Source organism: Haematobia irritans, chromosome 2 (assembly GCF_050003625.1).
Source record: "Haematobia irritans isolate KBUSLIRL chromosome 2, ASM5000362v1, whole genome shotgun sequence".
Taxonomy (NCBI): Eukaryota; Metazoa; Arthropoda; class Insecta; order Diptera; family Muscidae; genus Haematobia; species Haematobia irritans.
Window position 1 is genome coordinate 10,791,771 of NC_134398.1, and position 21,770 is coordinate 10,813,540.

Genomic DNA, 21,770 nt, shown 5'->3' on the forward strand with positions numbered 1-21,770 from the left:
AATTGTTATGATCATTTATAATAGAAGGCAAATGTCTACGTTTTGTTTATGAAATTTTTATCGCTTGCAAATATAAATAAAAATGGTCTTTTAATAAAATTTTCAAGTGAAAATTTTATACTCATCAGTGGGTTATAATTTTCTTTTAATTCTTATTTTATTTCTGACTGAGTAAAATGCGAATACCCGACAACGGGGTGAAATTTAGAAATCATTTTTAACAATATAGAAATAAAATTTTGGAAAAATTTTCTATAGAAATAAAACTTTGACAACATTTTCTTTTTTTTTTCATAGAAAATATTTCTATAAAAAAATTTATCAAAATTTTATTTCTATAGAACGTTTTGTCCAATTTTTATTTCTATAGAAAATTTTCTAAAAATTTTATTTCAATAGAAAATTTTGTCAAAATTTTATTTCTATAAAAAATTTTATCAAAATGTTATTTTTATGAACATCTATAGAAATTTTTTTCAAAATTTTAGTTCAATAGAAAATTTTGTAAAAATTTTATTTCTATAGAAAATTTTGTCAAAATTTTATTCCTATAGAAATGTTCTCAAAATTTTATTTCTATAGAAAATGTTCTCAAAATTTTATATCTGCGAATATTTTGTCAAAATTATATTTCTATAGAAAATTTTGTCAAAATTTTATGTCTATAGAAAATTTGGTCGAAATTATATTTCTATAGAAATTTTTTTTCAAAATTTTATTTCTATAGAAAGTTTTGTCAAAATTTTATTTCTATAGAAAATTTTGTCAAAATTTTATTTCTATAGAAAATTTTGTCAAAATTTTATTTCTATAGAAAATTTTATAAAAATTTTATTTCTATAGAAAATTTTGTCAATGTTTTATTTCTATAGAAAATTTGGTCGAAATTATATTTCTATAGACAATTTTGTCAACATTTTATTTCTATAGAAAATTTTTTAAAAATGTAATTTCTATACAAAATTTTGTCAAATTTTTTATTTCTATAGAAAACTTTATCAACATTTTATTTCCATAGAACATTTTGTCAAATTTTTATTTCTATAAAAATTTTCTCAAATTGTATTTCTATAGAAATTTTTGTCAAAATTTTATGTCTATAGAAAATTTGGTCGACATTATATTTCTGTAGAAAATTTGGTCGAAATTATATTTCTATAGAAAATTTTGTCAAAAAAGAGATATGTTTGTTTCGAATTTATTTCGGCATAAGCCGGCTATCAATGTAAAAACCTTTTTTCGGAGGGTTCAAGTGTGGTTTTTGTTGGGTTTAATAAACTGCCTGAATTTATTCTGATAATTGGTTGATAGTTTTGCTGCAAGTAGAGGATGCTGATGAGGAATGTGGTAATTCCGAAACGTGCGTCCATCCAACCATCTTGCAGTCTATAGGGCTTTGCCCAAATAAATTTGACAAACATTCTTTTCCTCTGTTGGTTAAGCTACTCTTGTAGTTTAGTCAATGTATGGTTTTAAGCTGAAATAAAAAAACAACAACAATGCTTAAAGAACAAAACCAACAATAACAAAACAAAACAAATGGAAAAGAAGAGGAGGCACGCTCAAAATAAACCCAGCCATGTGAATTCAAATCGATGATTTGACAGTGGCATAGGAAAAGAGATATGTTTGTTTCGAATTTATTTCGGCATAAGCCGGCTATCAATGTAAAACCTTTTTTCGGAGGGTTCAAGTGTGGTTTTTGTTGGGTTTAATAAACTGCCTGAATTTATTCTGATAATTGGTTGATAGTTTTGCTGCAAGTAGAGGATGCTGATGAGGAATGTGGTAATTCCGAAACGTGCGTCCATCCAACCATCTTGCAGTCTATAGGGCTTTGCCCAAATAAATTTGACAAACATTCTTTTCCTCTGTTGGTTAAGCTACTCTTGTAGTTTAGTCAATGTATGGTTTTAAGCTGAAATAAAAAACAACAACAATGCTTAAAGAACAAAACCAACAATAACAAAACAAAACAAATAAAATTTTGTTTCTATAGAAAACGTTGTCAAAATTTTAGTTCTATACAATTTTTTTGTAGCTTTTGTTTTTATTGAAAATTTTGTCAAAAATTTATTTCTATAGAAAATTTTATCAAAATTTTATTTCTATAGAAAATTTTGTTAATGTTTTATTTCTATAGAAAATTTGGTCGAAATTATATTTCTATAGAAAATTTTGTCAAAATTTTTTTTTTTTTTTTCTATAGAAAATTTTGTAAAAATTTAATTTCTATACAAAATTTTGTCAAATTTTTTATTTCTATAGAAAATTTTGTTAAAATTATATTTCTATAGAAAATTTTGTCAAAATTGTATTTCTTTTGTTTTGTTATTGTTGGTTTTGTTCTTTAAGCATTGTTGTCGTTTTTTTATTTCAGCTTAAAACCATACATTGACTAAACTACAAGAGTAGCTTAACCAACAGAGGAAAAGAATGTTTGTCAAATTTATTTGGGCAAAGCCCTATAGACTAGTATTTCTATAGAAAATTTGATCAAAATTTTATGTCTACAGAAAATTTGGTCGAAATTATATTTCTATAGAAAATTTGGTCGAAATTATATTTCTATAAAAAATGTTGTCAAAATTTTATTTCTATAGAAAATTTCCCCAAAATTTTATTTCTATAGCAAATTTTTTTCAAGATCTTAGTTCTATACAATATTTTGTCAAAATTTTATTTCAATAGAAAATTTTCTCAAAATTTTATTCCTATAGAAATTTTCGCAAAATTTTATTTCTGTAGAATTTTTTTTTTCAAAATTTTATTTCTATAGATTTTTTTTATCAAAATTTTATTTCTATAGAAATTTGTGTCAAAATTTTATTTCTATAGAAAATTTTGTCAAAATTTTATTTCTATAGAAAATTTTGTCAAAATTTTATTTCTATAGAAAATGTTCTCAAAATTTTATTTCTATAGAAAATTTTGTTAAAATTATATTTCTATAGAAAATTTTGTTAAAATTATGTTTCTATAGAAAATTTTGTCAAAATTTTACTTCTATAGAAAATTGCGTCAAAATTTTATTTCAGTAGAATTTTTTTTTTCAAGATCTTAGTTCTATATAATATTTTGTCAAAATTTTATTTTAATAGAACATTTTCTCAAAATTTTATTCCTATAGAAATGTTCTCAAAATTTTATTTCTATAGAAAATGTTCTCAAAATTTTATATCTGCGAAAATTTTGTCAAAATTATATTTCTATAGAAAATTTTGTCAAAATTTTATGTCTATAGAAAATTTGGTCGAAATTATATTTCTATAGAAATTTTTTTTTCAAAATTTTATTTCTATAGAAACTTTTGTCAAAATTTTATTTCTATAAAAATTTTGTAAAAATTTTATTTCTATAGAAAATTTTGTCAAAATTTTATTTCTATAGAAAATTTTATCAAAATTTTATTTCTATAAAAAATTTTGTCAATGTTTTACTTCTATAGAAAATTTGGTCGAAATTATATTTCTATAGAAAATTTTGTCAAAATTTTATTTCTATAGAAAATTTTGTACAAATTTAATTGCTATACAAAATTTTGTCAAATTTTTTATTTCGATAGAAAATTTTGTTAAAATTATATTTATATAGAAAATTTTGTCAAAATTGTATTTCTATAGAAAATTTGATCAAAATTTTATGTCTATAGAAAAGTTGGTCGAAATTATATTTCTATAAAAAAAGTTGTCAAAATTTTATTTCTATAGAAAATTTTCCCAAAATTTTATTCTATAGCAAATTTTTGTCAAAATTTTATTTCAATAGAAAATTTTCTCATAATTTTATTCCTATAGAAATTTTCGCAAAATTTTATTTCTGTAGAAAATTTTTTTCAAAATGTTATTTCTATAGATTTTTTTTCCAAATTTTATTTCTATAGAAAAATTTGTCAAAATTTTATTTCTATAGAAAAGTTTGTCAAAATTTTATTTTTATAGAAAATTTTCTCAAAATTTTATTTCTATAGAAAATTTTGTTAAAATTATATTTCTATAGAAAATTTGGTCGAAATTATATTTTTATAAATTATGTTGTCAAAATTTTATTTCTATAGAAAATTTTCCCAAAATTTTATTTCTAAAGCAAATTTTTTTCAAGATCTTAGTTCTATACAATATTTTGTCAAAATTTTATTTCAATAGAAAATTTTCTCAAAATTTTATTCCTATAGAAATGTTCTCAAAATTTTACTTCTATAGAAAATGTTCTCAAAATTTTATATCTGCGAAAATTTTTTTTTGTCAAAATTTTATTTCTATAGAAAATTTTCTCAAAATTTTATTTCTATAGAAAATTTTGTTCAAATTATATTTCTATAGAAAATTTTGTTAAAATTATGTTTCTATAGAAAATTTTGTCAAAATTTTACTTCTATAGAAAATTGCGTCAAAATTTTATTTCAATAGAAAAATTTTTTCAACATTTTATTTCTATAAAAAAATTATCTAAATTTTATTTCTTTAGAAAATTTTGTCAAAATTTTATTTCTGTAGAAAATGTGGTCGAAATTAGGTTTCTATAGAAAATGTTGCCAAAATTTTATTTCTATAGAAAATTTTGTTAAAATTTTATTTCTATAGAAAATTTTGTTAAAATTTTATTTCTATAGAAAATTTTATCAAGATTTTTTTCAAATTTTCTCAAAATTTTATTTCAATAGAAAATTTGTCAAAATTTTATTTCTCTAGAAAATTGTATCAAAATTTTATTTCTATAGAACATTTTGTAAAAATTTTATTTCTATAGAAAATTTTATTTCTCTAGAAAATTTTGTCAAAATTTTATTTATTTTTTCAAAATTTTATTTCTGTAGAAAATTTTGTCAAAATTTTATTTCTATAGAAAATGTTCTCAAAATTTTATTTCTATAGAAAATTTTGTTAAAATTATATTTCTATAGAAAATTTTGTTAAAATTATGTTTCTATAGAAAATTTTGTGAAAATTTTACTTCTATAGAAAATTGCGTCAAAATTTTATTTCAGTAGAAATTTTTTTTTCAAGATCTTAGTTCTATATAATATTTTGTCAAAATTTTATTTTAATAGAAAATTTTCTCAAAATTTTATTCCTATAGAAATGTTCTCAAAATTTTATTTCTATAGAAAATGTTCTCAAAATTTTATATCTGCGAAAATTTTGCCAAATTATATTTCTATAGAAAATTTTGTCAAAATTTTATGTCTATAGAAAATTTGGTCGAAATTATATTTCTATAGAAATTTTTTTTTTTCAAAATTTTATTTCTATAGAAACTTTTGTCAAAATTTTATTTCTATAAAAAATTTTGTAAAAATTTTATTTCTATAGAAAATTTTGTCAAAATTTTATTTCTATAGAAAATTTTATCAAAATTTTATTTCTATAGAAAAGTTTGTCAATGTTTTACTTCTATAGAAAATTTGGTCGAAATTATATTTCTATAGAAAACTTTGTCAAAATTTTATTTCTATAGAAAATTTTGTACAAATTTAATTGCTATACAAAATTTTGTCAAATTTTTTATTTCGATAGAAAATTTTGTTAAAATTATATTTATATAGAAAATTTTGTCAAAATTGTATTTCTATAGAACATTTGATCAAAATTTTATGTCTATAGAAAAGTTGGTCGAAATTATATTTCTATAAAAAAAGTTGTCAAAATTTTATTTCTATAGAAAATTTTCCCAAAATTTTATTCTATAGCAAATTTTTGTCAAAATTTTATTTCAATAGAAAATTTTCTCATAATTTTATTCCTATAGAAATTTTCGCAAAATTTTATTTCTGTAGAAAATTTTTTTCAAAATGTTATTTCTATAGATTTTTTTTCCAAATTTTATTTCTATAGAAAAATTTGTCAAAATTTTATTTCTATAGAAAAGTTTGTCAAAATTTTATTTTTATAGAAAATTTTCTCAAAATTTTATTTCTATAGAAAATTTTGTTAAAATTATATTTCTATAGAAAATTTGGTCGAAATTATATTTTTATAAATTATGTTGTCAAAATTTTATTTCTATAGAAAATTTTCCCAAAATTTTATTTCTAAAGCAAATTTTTTTCAAGATCTTAGTTCTATACAATATTTTGTCAAAATTTTATTTCAATAGAAAATTTTCTCAAAATTTTATTCCTATAGAAATGTTCTCAAAATTTTACTTCTATAGAAAATGTTCTCAAAATTTTATATCTGCGAAAATTTTTTTTTGTCAAAATTTTATTTCTATAGAAAATTTTGTCAAAATTTTATTTTTATAGAAAATTTTGTCAAAATTTTATTTCTATAGAAAATTTTCTCAAAATTTTATTTCTATAGAAAATTTTGTTCAAATTATATTTCTATAGAAAATTTTGTTAAAATTATGTTTCTATAGAAAATTTTGTCAAAATTTTACTTCTATAGAAAATTGCGTCAAAATTTTATTTCAATAGAAAAATTTTTTCAACATTTTATTTCTATAAAAAAATTATCAAAATTTTATTTCTTTAGAAAATTTTGTCAAAATTTTATTTCTGTAGAAAATGTGGTCGAAATTAGGTTTCTATAGAAAATGTTGCCAAAATTTTATTTCTATAGAAAATTTTGTTAAAATTTTATTTCTATAGAAAATTTTATCAAGATTTTTTCAAATTTTCTCAAAATTTTATTTCAATAGAAAATTTGTCAAAATTTTATTTCTCTAGAAAATTGTATCAAAATTTTATTTCTATAGAACATTTTGTAAAAATTTTATTTCTATAGAAAATTTTATTTCTCTAGAAAATTTTGTCAAAATTTTATTTATTTTTTCAAAATTTTATTTCTGTAGAAAATTTTGTCAAAATTTTATTTCTATATACTGACCTTTCTAAAAGTTTGAAGTTGCTTGTGGTTCTATTTGCAATTGCTAGTTTTCAATCCTTTTAGTAACCTGTCAATGGTTTGATATAACAAACATCTATAGCATACCCCACAGGCGCCCATTACAATGTTAAGAAATTTCAATCACAAACCTCTTTGACATTCGAGAAAATGTTGAAAAATTACACAAGTAAATTGCTTCAAGAAAAATTAAAGAACACTGATTATAAAATATTTTTTCTTATATTTTCTTATGGTTCTCTTACAGTAGTTTTCTTAACCTCGAAGAAAATGTGAAAAAAAAAATCCTAGAAAACCCATTAAAAACTATGTCCAATGACAAGAGTGAACAGAAATTAATTTCTCAGAAGAAAAGCGAACAGCACAATTTCAACTTTCTCAATTTATTTTTCTTGCTAAACTCTTTGTTTTATTCAACTAACAAGTGATTAATTTTGTGTGTGAGTTTTATTCTATGGTTATTTTTTTAAATGACATTCTTAAAACAAATGATGCGTGAATAATTTCCGGCTATTGAAGACATTTTCATTGTCTGGAAAGGCATTAAAAACATACAACTTTTTATTTTTTATTCCCCCCATTATTTGCGGAATAAACTTAATGATTATGTTTGTTCGGGGTAATAATTTTCGTTTTTTGTTTGGTGTCTACTTTTAGGCTGGTATGAAGATAACTGGTATGAGGTAAATTTAGAAAATGAAGATATTTCCTGTACGGTTGAACAAATGCGTCTTGCTGCCGAAGGCCATTTAACCACAGAGGCTTTGATGTGGAACCAAAATAATCAGACCACCATATCGGGAATGACAGCTGATGGATTTCGGTGAGTTAATAAAGAAATTTGTGAAGGCAAAAAAAAAACTGGGAGGCTTATAAATTGATTTTTTTTGAAATTAAAGTCTATGGATATAAACATAAAAAAGTTTTTGATATGAAATGAGGTCATAATTATGCCTTTGCTCTTAACATATTTCTGGTTTGGTTTATTCTTTCTCTTTATAAATTTTCTATTTCTTTTTTTATCTTTAGAATTCGCTTAAATCAAGCCTTAAAAGAGGAAGGCTTTGACATTAATAATGATCGATACCCGGAAGGCTATCAGGAAGCCCCTTTAGCCTATGATGCTGTTTGGAGTGTGGCATTGGCCTTTAATAGGAGTATGGAACGATTACAGCATCGCAATAAAACCTTAAAAGAATTCACATACAACGACAAAGAAATTGCTGATGAGATTTATGCAGCAATGAATTCAACGCAATTTTTAGGAGTATCGGTAAGTTTTAATACAAAGGGTATTTGGGATAAAAATAGCCTTTAAACGTATAAAAAGAATTCAGACAATTATTAAATATATCCACCATAAACAAAAAAATATATATCAATATTTTTTTTTCTATTTTCAATTTCATAGAAGTTAAGAAAACATACCGTCAGAAAAAAATTTAATTGATTTAAATAAAAATTTCAAAGTTGCCTTAAGCCAAAAGAAGGGCATATAGAGAATTTTCTATAGAAATACAATTTTGACAAAATTTTCTGTAAAAATAAAATTTTGATAAAACTTTCCATAAAAATAAAATTTTGAAAAAATCTTATATAAAAATAAAATTTTGACAAAATTTTTTATAGAAATACAATTTTGACATAAGTTTCCATAGAAATAAAATTTTGACAAAATTTTCTATAGAAATACAATTTTGACATAATTTTCCATAGAAATAAAATTTTAACAAAATCTTATATAGGAATAAAATTTTGACAAAATTTTCTATAGAAATAAAATTTGGACAAAATTTTCTATAGAAATAAAATTTGGACAAAATGTTCTATAGAATAAAATTTCGACAAAATTTTTTATAGAAATAAATTTTGGACAAAATTTTCTATAGAAATAAAATTAGGACAAAATTTTCTATAGAAATAAAATTTCGACAAAATTTTCTATAGAAATAAAATTTGGACAAAATTTTCTATAGAAATAAAATTTGGACAAAATTTTCTATAGAAATAAAATGTTGACAACATTTTCTATAGATAAAAAAATTTTGGCACACATTTCTATAGAAAAAAAATTTGACAAAATTTTTTTTAAAAATAAATTCTTTACAAAATTTTTTATAGAAATCAAAGTTTGACAAAGCATTATATAGAAATAAAATTTTGACAAAATTTTCTAGAGAAATAATATTTTGACAAAATTTCTTATAGAAGTAAAATTTGGACAAAATTTTCTATAGAAATAACATTTTTAAAAAAATTGTTATAGAAATAATATTTCGACATCATTTTCTATAGAAATAATATTTCGACATTAAATTCTATAGAAATAAAATTTGGACAAAATTGTCTATAGAAATAAAATTTTTAAACAATTTTCTATAGAAAACAAGAAATACAATAAGAAATAAAATCTGTAAAAAATTCTATAGCAATAATATGTTTAAACAATTTTCTATAGAAAAAAGAAATACAATTTTGACATAATTTTCCATTAAAATAAAATGTTGACAAAAATTTCTATAGAAATAAAATTTGGACAAAATTTCTTATAGAAATAAAATTTTGAAAAAATTTACTACTTTTCACAAAATAAAATTTGGACCAAATTTTCTATAGAAATAAAATTTTTAAAAAATTTTTATAGAAATAATATTTCGACAATATTTGCTATAGACAAAAAAGTTTGGCAAAAATTTCTATAGAAAAAAAAATTTTGACAAAATTTTCTTTAAAAATAAAATCTTGACAAAAATTTTTATAGAAATCAAAGTTTGACAAAATATTATATAGAAATAAAATCTAAACAAAATCTTATATAGGAATAAAATTTTGACAAAATTTTCTATAGAAATAAAATTTTGACAAAATTTTCTATAGAAATAAAATTTAGACAAAATGTTCTATAGAAATAAAATTTCGACAAAATTTTCTATAGAAATAAAATTTGGACAAAATTTTCTATAGAAATAAAATTTTGACAATATTTACTATAGAAATAAAATTTGGACAACATTTTCTATAGAAATAAAATTGGGACCAAATTATCTATAGAAATAAAATTTTTAAACAATTTTCTATAGAAAACAAGAAATACAATAGAAAAACAATTTTGACATAATTTTTCATAAAAATAAATGACAAACTTTTCTATAGAAATAAAATTTTGACAAAACCTTATAGAAATAAAATGTTGACAAAATTTTATATAGAAATAAAATGTTGACAAAATTTTCTATAGAAATAAAATGTTGACAAAATTTTCTATAGAAATAAAATTTTGACAAAATTACTTATAGAAATAAAATTTGACAAAATTAACTATAGAAATAAAATTTGGACAAAATTTTCTATAGAAATAACATTTTTAAAAAAATTGTTATAGAAATAATATTTCGACATCATTTTCTATAGAAATAATATTTCGACATTAAATTCTATAGAAATAAAATTTGGACAACATTTTCTATAGAAATAAAATTTGGACAAAATTGTCTATAGAAATAAAATTTTTAAACAATTTTCTATAGAAAACAAGAAATACAATAAGAATACAATTGTAACATAATTTTCCATAAAAATGAAATATTGACAAAATTGTCTATAGAAATAAAATTTTGGCAAAATCTTATATAGAAATAAAATGTTGACAAAATCTTATATAGAAATAAAATGTTGACAAAATTTTCTATAGAAAGAAAATTTTTACAAAATTTCTTATAGAAATAAAATTTGGACAAAATTTATTATAGAAATAAAATTGGGACAAAATTTTCTATAGAAATAAAATTTGGACAAAATTTTCTATAGAAATAACATTTTTTATAGAAATAATATTTCGACATTATTTGCTATAGAAATGAAATTTTGACAAAATTTTCTATAGATAAAAAATTTTTGGCAAAATTTTCTCTAGGAAAAAATTTTGATACAACTTTCTTAAAAATAAAACCTTGACAAAAATTTTTATAGAAATCAATGTTTGACAAAACATTATATAGAAATAAAATGTTGAGAAAATCTTATATAGAAATAAAATTTTGACAAAATTTTAAAAATTCTATAAAAATAAAATTTTCTATAGAAATAACATTTTGACAAAATTTTCTTCTGAAATAAAAATAAAATTTTGCCAAAATTTTTATAGAAATCAAAGATTGACAAAACATTATATGACAATAAAATCTTGTCAACATTTTCTACAAAAATAAAATTTTAATAAAATTTTCTTTAAAAATAAAATCTTTACAAAATTTTCTATAAAAGTAAAATTTTGATAAATTTTTCTACAAAAATAAAATTTTGACAAAATTTTCTATAGAAATAAAATTTTCGTTTTGTTTGTTATTGTTGGCTTCTCTTCAATCGTTATTGTTGTTTTGATCTCAGCTTGTTTAGGCAGTAGCCGACTATTAAACCCTTTTTCGGACGGTTCAAGCGTATTTCACGTTGGGTTGAGTGAATTACCCGAATTTATTCTGATAATTGGTTGATAGTTTTGCTGCAAGTAGAGGATGCTGATGAGGAATGTGGTAATTCCGAAACAGCTTGCAGTCTATAGGGCTTTGCCCAAATAAATTTGACAAGCATACTTTTCCTCTGTTGGTTAAGCTACACTTGTAGTTTAGTCAATGCATGGCTTTAAGCTGAGATCAAAACAACAATAACGAAATAACATTTTGACAAAATATTCTATCGAAATACAATTTTTAACAAAATTTTCTATAGAAATAGAATTTTGACAATATTTTATATAAAAAAAAATTGACGACATTTTCTATAAAAATAAAATTTTGAGAATATTTTCTATAGAAATAAATTTTTGACAATATTTTACATAAAAATAAAATTTTGCCATAATATTCTATAAAAATAAAATTTTGACAAAATGTGTTTTAAAAATAACATTTTGACAGCATTTTCTATAAAAATAAAATTTGGATAACATTTTCCATAAAAAAATAGCCTAGTAATGCTAGTGACTATTTACAATAACAACTCAGCAAAGAAATCGTCTCCAAAAAAGTAATTAAAATGTTCTTTTTGGATCCGGAAGTGGTGCAAAATTGACGCAGAAGCGGTGAATTTAACATGGGCTTGTCATGGGAAGGAAGTCCTCCATTTCAACAGCCGTTGCACTGAATTTGCATCACTACTTTAGGTGTGAACGAAATACAATGTTTTGGATGTAAATTGAAAAATTCTGTGATATTTTGTCAAATAAATAATTTATTTAATTTTTTATAATTTTTAATGGATTCTAACGCTTGTCGGAAACGTTTGACCTCAAATATTTTCAAAAATTCAGATTTTTTCCCGATTGGATTTAGCATTTTTGTCGACAAAATTTAAATGATTTGTATCATTTTATGAATTCTTAAACTGTTTCTAACCTATTTGAAACAAAAAAGTTTAAATTATCCATTAAAAGTATGAAAAAACCAAGTTATAAAAAATTGAATTAAAAGAACTTCTTGGGAAGTTAAAATAAAGAACATCATTGGGAGTGCATATTCTGGAAGTGCTTTTAAAGTTGTGCCTTTGGAAGAACTTCCATTTTTTTTTGCTGGGAAAAGCTTTAACTCTCTTGCTCTCCACTGTATTTCTTATATCACTCACAGCACTTAGATAATGAGAATTAAATACCCATTGAGAGTTATATACTCGAGAGATTATTCTGTAATTTTGCGAGAAGCTTAATGGTAGAAACTATTGAAATTATAACATCATTCTGATCGAACAGTGAACGAAAAAAGACACAACCAAACCCAAGCGCAGAGTTTCATTACAGAAGGCTAAAACCAAAAACAAATAATCTACAAAATCGTTCGGAAATAAAATAGACAACTCAGCAATAGTTTAAGACTACTGCAGCAAGCGATTCTTAAGACGAAGACTGAACCTAGCCGCTTTATATATGAAATAAAATACAAAATTAAATATATATAAAATTTAAAAAATTCTTGAAGATGGGTAGAGTTCAGCCCGATTTAGAGGATTTTTTTCTATTTATTTTTTGTTTTTCAATTTTATTATCTTTTCCTTATTAGAGGGTATACAAATAATGAAATTACCTCCTTCAACTTTTTGTCAAATTTGTGTGGAATTTCTACAAACTTGAAATATTTTTAAATTTTATGGGGAATTTCTAAAAACTCATCAACATTATGAGAAATCATCAAAAAAGTCTATAAAATCCCGGTGATGATGTCATACATTTCTCCAACATTACCTCTCAAAATTAATCACGTCCAGTTTGTTTTAGAAATTTATCACATAATTTACATTCCAGGAAATATTATGAAATTATTTACAATACGAGTAATCAATTTACATATCCTATAGAAATATCCAAAATTAAAATAATAGTAATATTATTAATTAATTAATTTTATTGGGTTCTCACATTCTCACATCGATATAAGTAAGTGAATTTTTATTATATTAGAAAGTAATTAAAATATATCCTTATTTGTGTTGGTCACTTAATATAATCTCTAAGCCCAAACAAATTGTCCTTTTGTAAACGTCCTTCTATAAGAACCATGACCATTTCAAAGATACTTAGTGAAGCAGAAAATTTTAATTAAACTTATAACAATTTATGATAAATATTTATGAGTCTCTTGTTTCTTATCACCATGCATAGTAAGCACTAACGCACACACACACACATGCATTTACATAAAACCAAACATCAACACACCACACACATATATAGCACTACTCAAAGCATACGAAGAAAATAACTTTCATTCAAGTATACGTTTACGTACACAAACCTCTCACACGCATAGATCATTTAAACCTAAATAGGCCATCATCTCAGTCAAAAATGTTTATGGTTGTCATAAACAAATTTGAATTATGAATTATGAGAAGATGTTGCCGGTTGGCATTAAGCTATACGGAGATGCTCTATATGATGTTTGTGTACATGTAATCCAGTTAGATATACAGGAAGAGAGTGTTAGAGTGAGTGTGTGTGAGATGGAAATCATATTGTCATTGCACTACTTGCAGTATACTATACTGAATATTGGCTTTATATTCATTTGATTTTTATACTCACAAAAAGAGTGAGTGAGAGGGGGGGGGGACATATTGTCATTGCTCTACTTGTAGTATAGCATGCTGGAAATTGGCTTTGATTCAAACTTTCTTTCCTTTGTATTAATTTGATAAATTGGACAAATGGAAAGTAATCAGTGTGGACAAAATTAATACCCTTGTGACCATATAACATAGGGTGTGCATTACAAATATATATGTGGAGAATAAGGCCATCACTTATTTTAATCCACCTAGTGATCTCTCTAAACATCTATCAGGTCAGCGGGAGTGAGATAGAGGGAGAGAGAAACTCTACTACTTATATTCAGGGCTGCCAATTTTGAGGCTTTATCGGCATTTTAACGATTTTTTACTCGAAAAATAGCAACTGCAGATTTTACGATTTTTGCCCCAAAAATGACGATATTAGATGAGTTCCAAAATGTTGACTAGAAGCCGTTTGTTTACACGTTTAGAGCCAGTAAAAGAGAGACTATATTTTACAGTTGTCAGATAGAGAAATTGCAAGTTTTTCAATATTAAAGAATTTATAGAACATTTTGTTAAAATACTATTTCTATGAAAAATTGCGTCAAAATGTTATTTCTAAGAAAATTTTGTCAAAAATTTTATTTCATTAAAACTTTTTGTCACAATTTTATTTATATAGAAAATTTTGTCAAAATTATATTTCTAAGGAAAATTTGTCAACATTTTATTTCTATAGGAAATTTTGTCAAAATTTTATTTCTATGGAAAATTTCGTCAAAATTTCATTTCTATAGAAAATTGCGTCAAAATGTTATTTCTATAGAAAAATTTTTCAACATTTTTTTCCTATAAACAATTTTGTCAAAAATGTTATTTCGATAAAACTTTTTGTCACAATTTTATTTCTATAGAAAATTTTATAAAAATTTTATTTCTATAGTAAAAGTTGTCAACATTTTATTTCTATAGGAAATTTGGTCAAAATTTTATTTCTATAGACAATTTTGTCAAAATTTTATTTCTATGGAAAATTTGTCAACATTTTATTTCTATAGGAAATTTTGTCAAAATTTTATTTCTATGGAAAATTTCGTCAAAATTTTATTTCCATAGAAAATTGCGTCAAAATGTTATTTCTATAAAAATGTTGTCAAAAATTTTATTTCGATAAAACTTTTTGTCACAATTTTATTTATATAGAAAATTTTGTCAAAATTTTATTTCTACGGAAAATTTGTCAACATTTTATTTCTATAGAAAATTTTGTCAAAATTTTATTTCTATGGAAAATTTCGTCAAAATTATATTTCTATAGAAAATTGACGCAAAAATATTATTTCTATAGAAAATTTTGTCAAAAAATTTTTTTCTACAAATAATTTTGTCAAAAATGTTATTTCGATAAAACTTTTTGTCACAATTTTATTTCTATAGAAAATTTTATAAAAATTTTATTTCTATAGTAAAAGTTGTCAACATTTTATTTCTATAGGAAATTTAGTCAAAATTTTATTTCTATAGAAAATTTTGTCAAAATTTTATTTCTATAAAAACTTTTGTCAAGATTTTATTTGTATAGACAATTTTGCCAAAATTTTATTTCTATGGAAAATTTTGTCAATTTTTTATTTCTGTAGAAAATTTTGTCACAATTTTATTTCTATAGAAAATTTTGCAAATTTGTTTTTCTACAAAAAGTTTTGTCAAAAATTTTATTTCGATAAAACTTGTTGTCACAATTTTATTTCTATAGAAAATTTTGTCAAGATTTTATTTCTATAGACAAATTTGCCAAAATTTTATTTTTATAGACAATTTTGCCAAAATTTTGTAAATTTTTTATTACTATAGAAAATTATGTCTATTTTTTATTTTTGTAGAAAATTTTGTCACAATTTTATTTCTATAGAAAATTTAGTCAAAATTTTATTTCTATAGAAAAAATGGTAAAAAATTTATTTCTATAGAAAATTGCGTCAAACTGTTATTTCTACAGAAAATTTTTTCAATTTTTTTTTTTCTACAAACAATTTTGTCAAAAATGTTATTTCGATAAAACTTTTTGTCACAATTTTATTTCTATAGAAAATTTTATATAGTAAAAGTTGTCACCATTTTATTTCTATAGGAAATTTTGTCAAAATTTTATTTCTATAGAAAAATTTTGTCAAAATTTTATTTCTATGGAAAATTTCTATAAAAATGTTGTCAAAAATTTTATTTCGATAAAACTTTTTGTCACAATTTTATTTATATAGAAAATTTTGTCAAAATTTTATTTCTATGGAAAATTTGTCAACATTTTATTTCTATAGGAAATTTTGTCAAAATTTTATTTCTATGGAAAATTTCGTCAAAATTATATTTCTATAGAAAATTGACGCAAAAATGTTATTTCTATAGAAAATTTTGTCAAAATTTTTTTTTCTACAAACAATTTTGTCAAAAATGTTATTTCGATAAAACTTTTTGTCACAATTTTATTTCTATAGAAAATTTTATAAAATTTTTTTTTTTAGAAAAAGTTGTCAACATTTTATTTTTATAGGAAATTTTGTCAAAATTTTATTTCTATAGAAAATTTTGTCAACATTTTATTTCTATGTAAAATTTGTCAACATTTTATTTCTATAGGAATTTTTGTCAAAATTTTTTTTTTGTCAATTTTTTGTAGAAAATTTTGTCACAATTTTATTTCTATAGAAAATTTTGCAAACTTTTTTTTCTACAAAAAGTTTTGTCAAAAATTTTATTTCGATAAAACTTTTTGTCACAATTTTATTTCTATAGAAAATTTTGTCAAAATTTTATTTCTATAGAAAATTTTGTCAAAATTTTATTTCTATAGAAAATTTTGTCAAGATTTTATTTCAATAGACAAATTTGCCAAAATTTTATTTTTATAGACAATTTTGCCAAAATTTTGTAAATTTTTTATTACTATAGAAAATTATGTCTATTTTTTATTTCTGTAGAAAATTTTGTCACAATTTTATTTCTATAGAAAATTTAGTCAAAATTTTATTTCTATAGAAAAAATGGTAAAAAATTTATTTCTATAGAAAATTGCGTCAAACTGTTATTTCTACAGAAAATTTTGTCAAAATTTTTTTTTCTACAAACAATTTTGTCAAAAATGTTATTTCGATAAAACTTTTTGTCACAATTTTATTTCTATAGAAAATTTTATATAGAAAAATTGTCACCATTTTATTTCTATAGGAAATTTTGTCAAAATTTTATTTCTATAGAAAAATTTTGTCAAAATTTTATTTCTATAGAAAATTTTGTCGAAAGTTTATTTCTATAGAATTTCTTTTTTTCAAAATTTTATTTCGGTAGAAAATTTTGTAAAAATTTTATTACTACAAGAAATGTTGTCCAAATTTTATTTTTATGGAAAATTTTGTCCAAATTTTATTTCAATAGAAAATTTTGTCCAAATATTATTTTTATAGAAAATTTTGTCACAATTTTATTTCGGTAGAAAATTTCCCAAAATTTTATTTCAATGGAAAATTTCGTAAAAATTTTATTTCCATAGAAAATTGCGTCAAACTGTTATTTCTATAGATAATTTTGTCAAAAATTTTTTTTCTACAAACAATTTTGTCAAAATTGTTATTTCGATAAAACTTTTTGTCACAATGTTATTTCTATAGAAAATTTTATAAAAATTTTATTTCTATAGTAAAAGTTGTCAACATTTTATTTCTATAGGAAATTTAGTCAAAATTTTATTTCTATAGAAAACGTTGTCAAAATTTTATTCCTATAGAAAATTTTGTCAAGATTTTATTGCTATAGACAATTTTGCCAAAATTTTGTAATTTTTTTATTCCTATAGAACATTTCGTCAATTTTTTATTTCTGTAGAAAATTGTGTCACAATTTTATTTCTATAGAAAATTCTGTCAAAATTTTATTTCTATAGAAAAATTTTGTCAAAATTGTGTTTCTATAGAAAATTTTGTCGAAAATGTTATTTCGATAAAACTTTTTGTCACAATTTTATTTCTATAGAAAATTTTAGACCAATTTTATTTCTATAGTAAAAGTTGTCAACATTTTATTTCTATAGGAAATTGTGTCAAAATTTTGTTTCTATAGAAAATTTTGTCAAAATTTTATTCCTATAGAAAATTTTGTCAAGATTTCATTTGTATAGACAATTTTGCCAAAATTTTATTTCGATGGAAAATTTTGTAAATTTTTTATTTCTATAGAAAATTTTGTAAAAAATTTATTTCTATAGGAAATTTTGTCAAAATTTTATTTCTATGGAAAATTTCGTCAAAATTTTATTTCTATAGAAAATTTTCTCAAAATTTTATTTCTATAGAAAATGATGTCAAAATTTTATTTCCATAGAAAAATTTGTCAAAATTTTATTTCTATAGAAAATGATGTCAAAATTTTATTTCCATAGAAAAATTTGTCAAAATTTTATTTCTATGGAAAATTTTGTCAAAATTTTATTTCGTTTTTGGTTTTTATTGTTGGTTCAATCATATTCGTTGTTTTGATCTCAACTTTAAAACCATTGCGTTGAATAAACTACAAGAGTAGCTTAACCAGCAGAGGAAAAGAATGTTTGTCAAATTTATTCGGCCAAAGCCCTATAGACTGCAAGATGATGAGATGGACGCACGTTTCGGAATTATCACATTCCTCATCAGCATCCTCTACTTTATTTATTTATTCTGATAATTGGTTGATAGTTTTGCTGCCAGTAGAACTTCGCCAATTCAGTTCATTTACATAACAAAAAAAGTTTCATTTCAGCACACCCTTTTCAATTATCCTCTACTGAGCTTTTATATTCTTAAATGTACACAATTTGTTATAAACACTTATAATTAATATGCAAATTGTTGATTGCAAAACCAATACCATAGCCAAAAATTCGGCCACAGGTGTGTGGTGAAAAATTGCAACAAATTCCATATTTACTTTGAGTGAATTGTTATTTAAAAATTGAGCAAATTATATTGAAGATTTTTATAAATTTATTAAATATTTGTTGGTGAATACGAAAAATGTATCGTAATTAAAATTTAAAATTAACTTAAATTATGGGAGTAAAGTGTAAAGGCTTTGAGAATAATAAGCCATAGATTGAGAATAACAATTGATTGGTATAGGAGGGATATAAAATGGACCCCAAGTGAACTTGGGGTTACAGGAACCCAACCCTGGCTATATGTTATACCCTCAAAAAAGCACTGAACCTGCGGGGCACTAAAGCCAATTTAACTTTATTTTAGTTCATGGAATTTTTTATACTTTCGTAAAAATTTCCCCAATATGAAAAAGTTTTTTGACTTTAATAATTTGTGTATTTTAGTTTAATTAACTAAAAGAGGAGATAGACATTTTCTCAACTTTGAAATTCTTTATAGTTGATTTGGATCATTTTATGCTGTTTCTGACTCTCTCTCTCAAATTAATTACTCTCAATTTATTGTTTCTTTACAACCCACAAAGTCTTTCTCATGCACAATCACATATAATGTAAATTATCTTTTGTAACTGTGAAATAACATTCAATCTTAATCAAACTGTATTCTATGAAATTTGAGAGTTCTGAATTCTTCTATTCTCATGAGTTTTGCTATCAATTTTCTTTGAAACGACAGAACGACATTTACACCTCGGTACTGCCTTTGAAATGGTAAACTGGAGGCAGTATGAGCTACCCACCGGCACAACCGCTGGTCACCAGAAAATGTTGTTGAACAATGTGATAACCCAAACGAAAAGGTGTACATAGAAATTCTCAAACATAGAGAAATTGTGACAGTTTTGCCAAAAACCATAATGTACATCATCTATGGTACATGCATGGTTGGTATAGAGACCATACAGCTGGTATTTATATCGTCAGTATTGGGGCTCGTAGAAGAGCAGAATACCAAGCCGATTGGTCTTGCTTATGCATATGTATGTGTAAGTGTTGAACATATTGAGAATTTATAGAGACTTTCAAACACGTACATCTATGTTGGACAAATGTTGAATATATAGCAGAGATGGAAAACACAATTTTTAAGAAAGTACAAAAAAGGTATTTTTTGTAGAGAAAAAAGTACTTTTCACTTAATTTCAACAAAAATTCCATAGGAAGATTTTTTCGAGAGCACCCTTAGACTGAATTTTAAAGAAAATAAAAGTGTGTTTGTCAACTCCTCAATTTAAAATATTTTTTTAGTTTTATATCCGCTTACAAAGACGGCCGTAGTATTGTAATCACGATTGCTACAGTTGTACTTCATGGTACTTCATAAATTTTCTGTAGATAAATAAAAATACATTTTTGACCACATTTTCTATAGAAATAAAATGTTGACAAAATTTTCTACAGAAATAAAATTTTTTACCGAAATAAAAATTTGACAACATTTTCTATAGTAATAAAATTTATATTGTTGTTTTTGATCTCAGCTTAAACCATGATTAAACAACAAGTGTAGCTTAACCAACAGAGGAAAATTATGCTTGTCAAATTTATTTGGGCAAAGCCCTATAGACTGCAAGATGGTTGGATGTACAGATGTTTCGGAACTAGGCAGTAGCCGACTATCAAACCTTTTTCGGAAGGTTCAAGTGTAGTTCACTTTGGGTTCAGTGAATTACCCGAATTTATTCTGCTAATTGGTTGATAGTTTTGCTGCAAGTAGAGGAAGCTGATGAGGAATGTGGTAATTCCGAAACAGCTGTACAGCCAACCATCTTGCAATCTATAGGGCTTTGCCAAATAAATTTGACAAGCACAATTTTCCCCTGTTGGCTAAGCTACACTTGTAGTTTAGTCAATGCATGGTTTTAAGCTGAAATCAAAAAAATCAACAATGATTAAACCCAGCCAACTGCACTCAAACCGATGATTTGACGTTGGCAAAAGGAAAAGAGAGATGTTTGTACAAAGATTTATTTAGGCAGAGGCCAACTATCATAAACCTTTTTTCGGAAGGTACGAGTGTGGTTCACTTTGGATTTAGTGAACTACCCGAATTTATTCTGATAATTGGTTGATACTTTTGCTGCAAGTAGAGGATGCTGATGAGGAATGTGGTAATTCTGAAACGTGCGTCCATCCAACCATCTTGCAGTCTATAGGGCTTTACACAAATAAATTTGACAAACATTATTTTCCCCTGTTGGTTAAGCTACTCTTGTAGTTTAGTCAATGCATGGTTTTAAGCTGAGATCAAAAACAACAATAACGATTGAAGAGAAACCGACAATAACAAACAAAACGTAATAAAATTTTGATAAAATTTTCTATATAAAAATAAAATTTTGACAAAATTTTCTATAGAAATAAAATTTTGACAAAATATTCTATAGAAATAAAATTTTTATAAATTTTCAATAGAAATAAAATTTTGGGAAAATTTTCTACCGAAATAAAATTTTGACAAAATTTTCTATGGAAATAAAATTTTGACAAAATTTTCTATGGAAATAAAATTTTGTCAAAACTTTCTATAGAAATAAAATTTTGACAAAAATTTCTATAGAAATAAAATTTTGACAAAATTTTCCATAGAAATACAATTTTGGGAAAATTTTCTACCGAAATAAAATTTTGAAAAAATTCTCTATAGAAATAAAATTTTGAAAATTTTTCTATAGAAATAAAATTTAGACAACATTTTCTATATAAATATTAATTTTGACAACATTTTCTATAAAAATAACAGTTTGACAAAACTTTTTACCGAAATAAAATTTTGACAAAATTATCTCTAGAAATAAAATTTGGACAAAATTTTCTACCGAAATAAAATTTTTACAAAATTTTCTACAGAAATACAATTTTGACAAAATTTTCTACAGAAATAAAATTTTGCCAAAATTTTCTACCGAAATAAAATT

General features: G+C 22.6%; 1 protein-coding gene across 1 annotated transcript in view; it reads left to right on the forward strand.

Annotated features, from left to right (window-relative positions):
* Positions 1-21,770, forward strand: part of GABA-B-R1 (gamma-aminobutyric acid type B receptor subunit 1) — a 543,509-nt gene that overhangs the window by 468,501 nt on the left and 53,238 nt on the right. The window contains exons 8-9 of the mRNA XM_075294217.1: positions 7,506-7,671; positions 7,878-8,121. Coding sequence (XP_075150332.1) covers positions 7,506-7,671; positions 7,878-8,121 — 410 coding nt within the window. The remainder of the gene's footprint in view (positions 1-7,505; positions 7,672-7,877; positions 8,122-21,770) is intronic.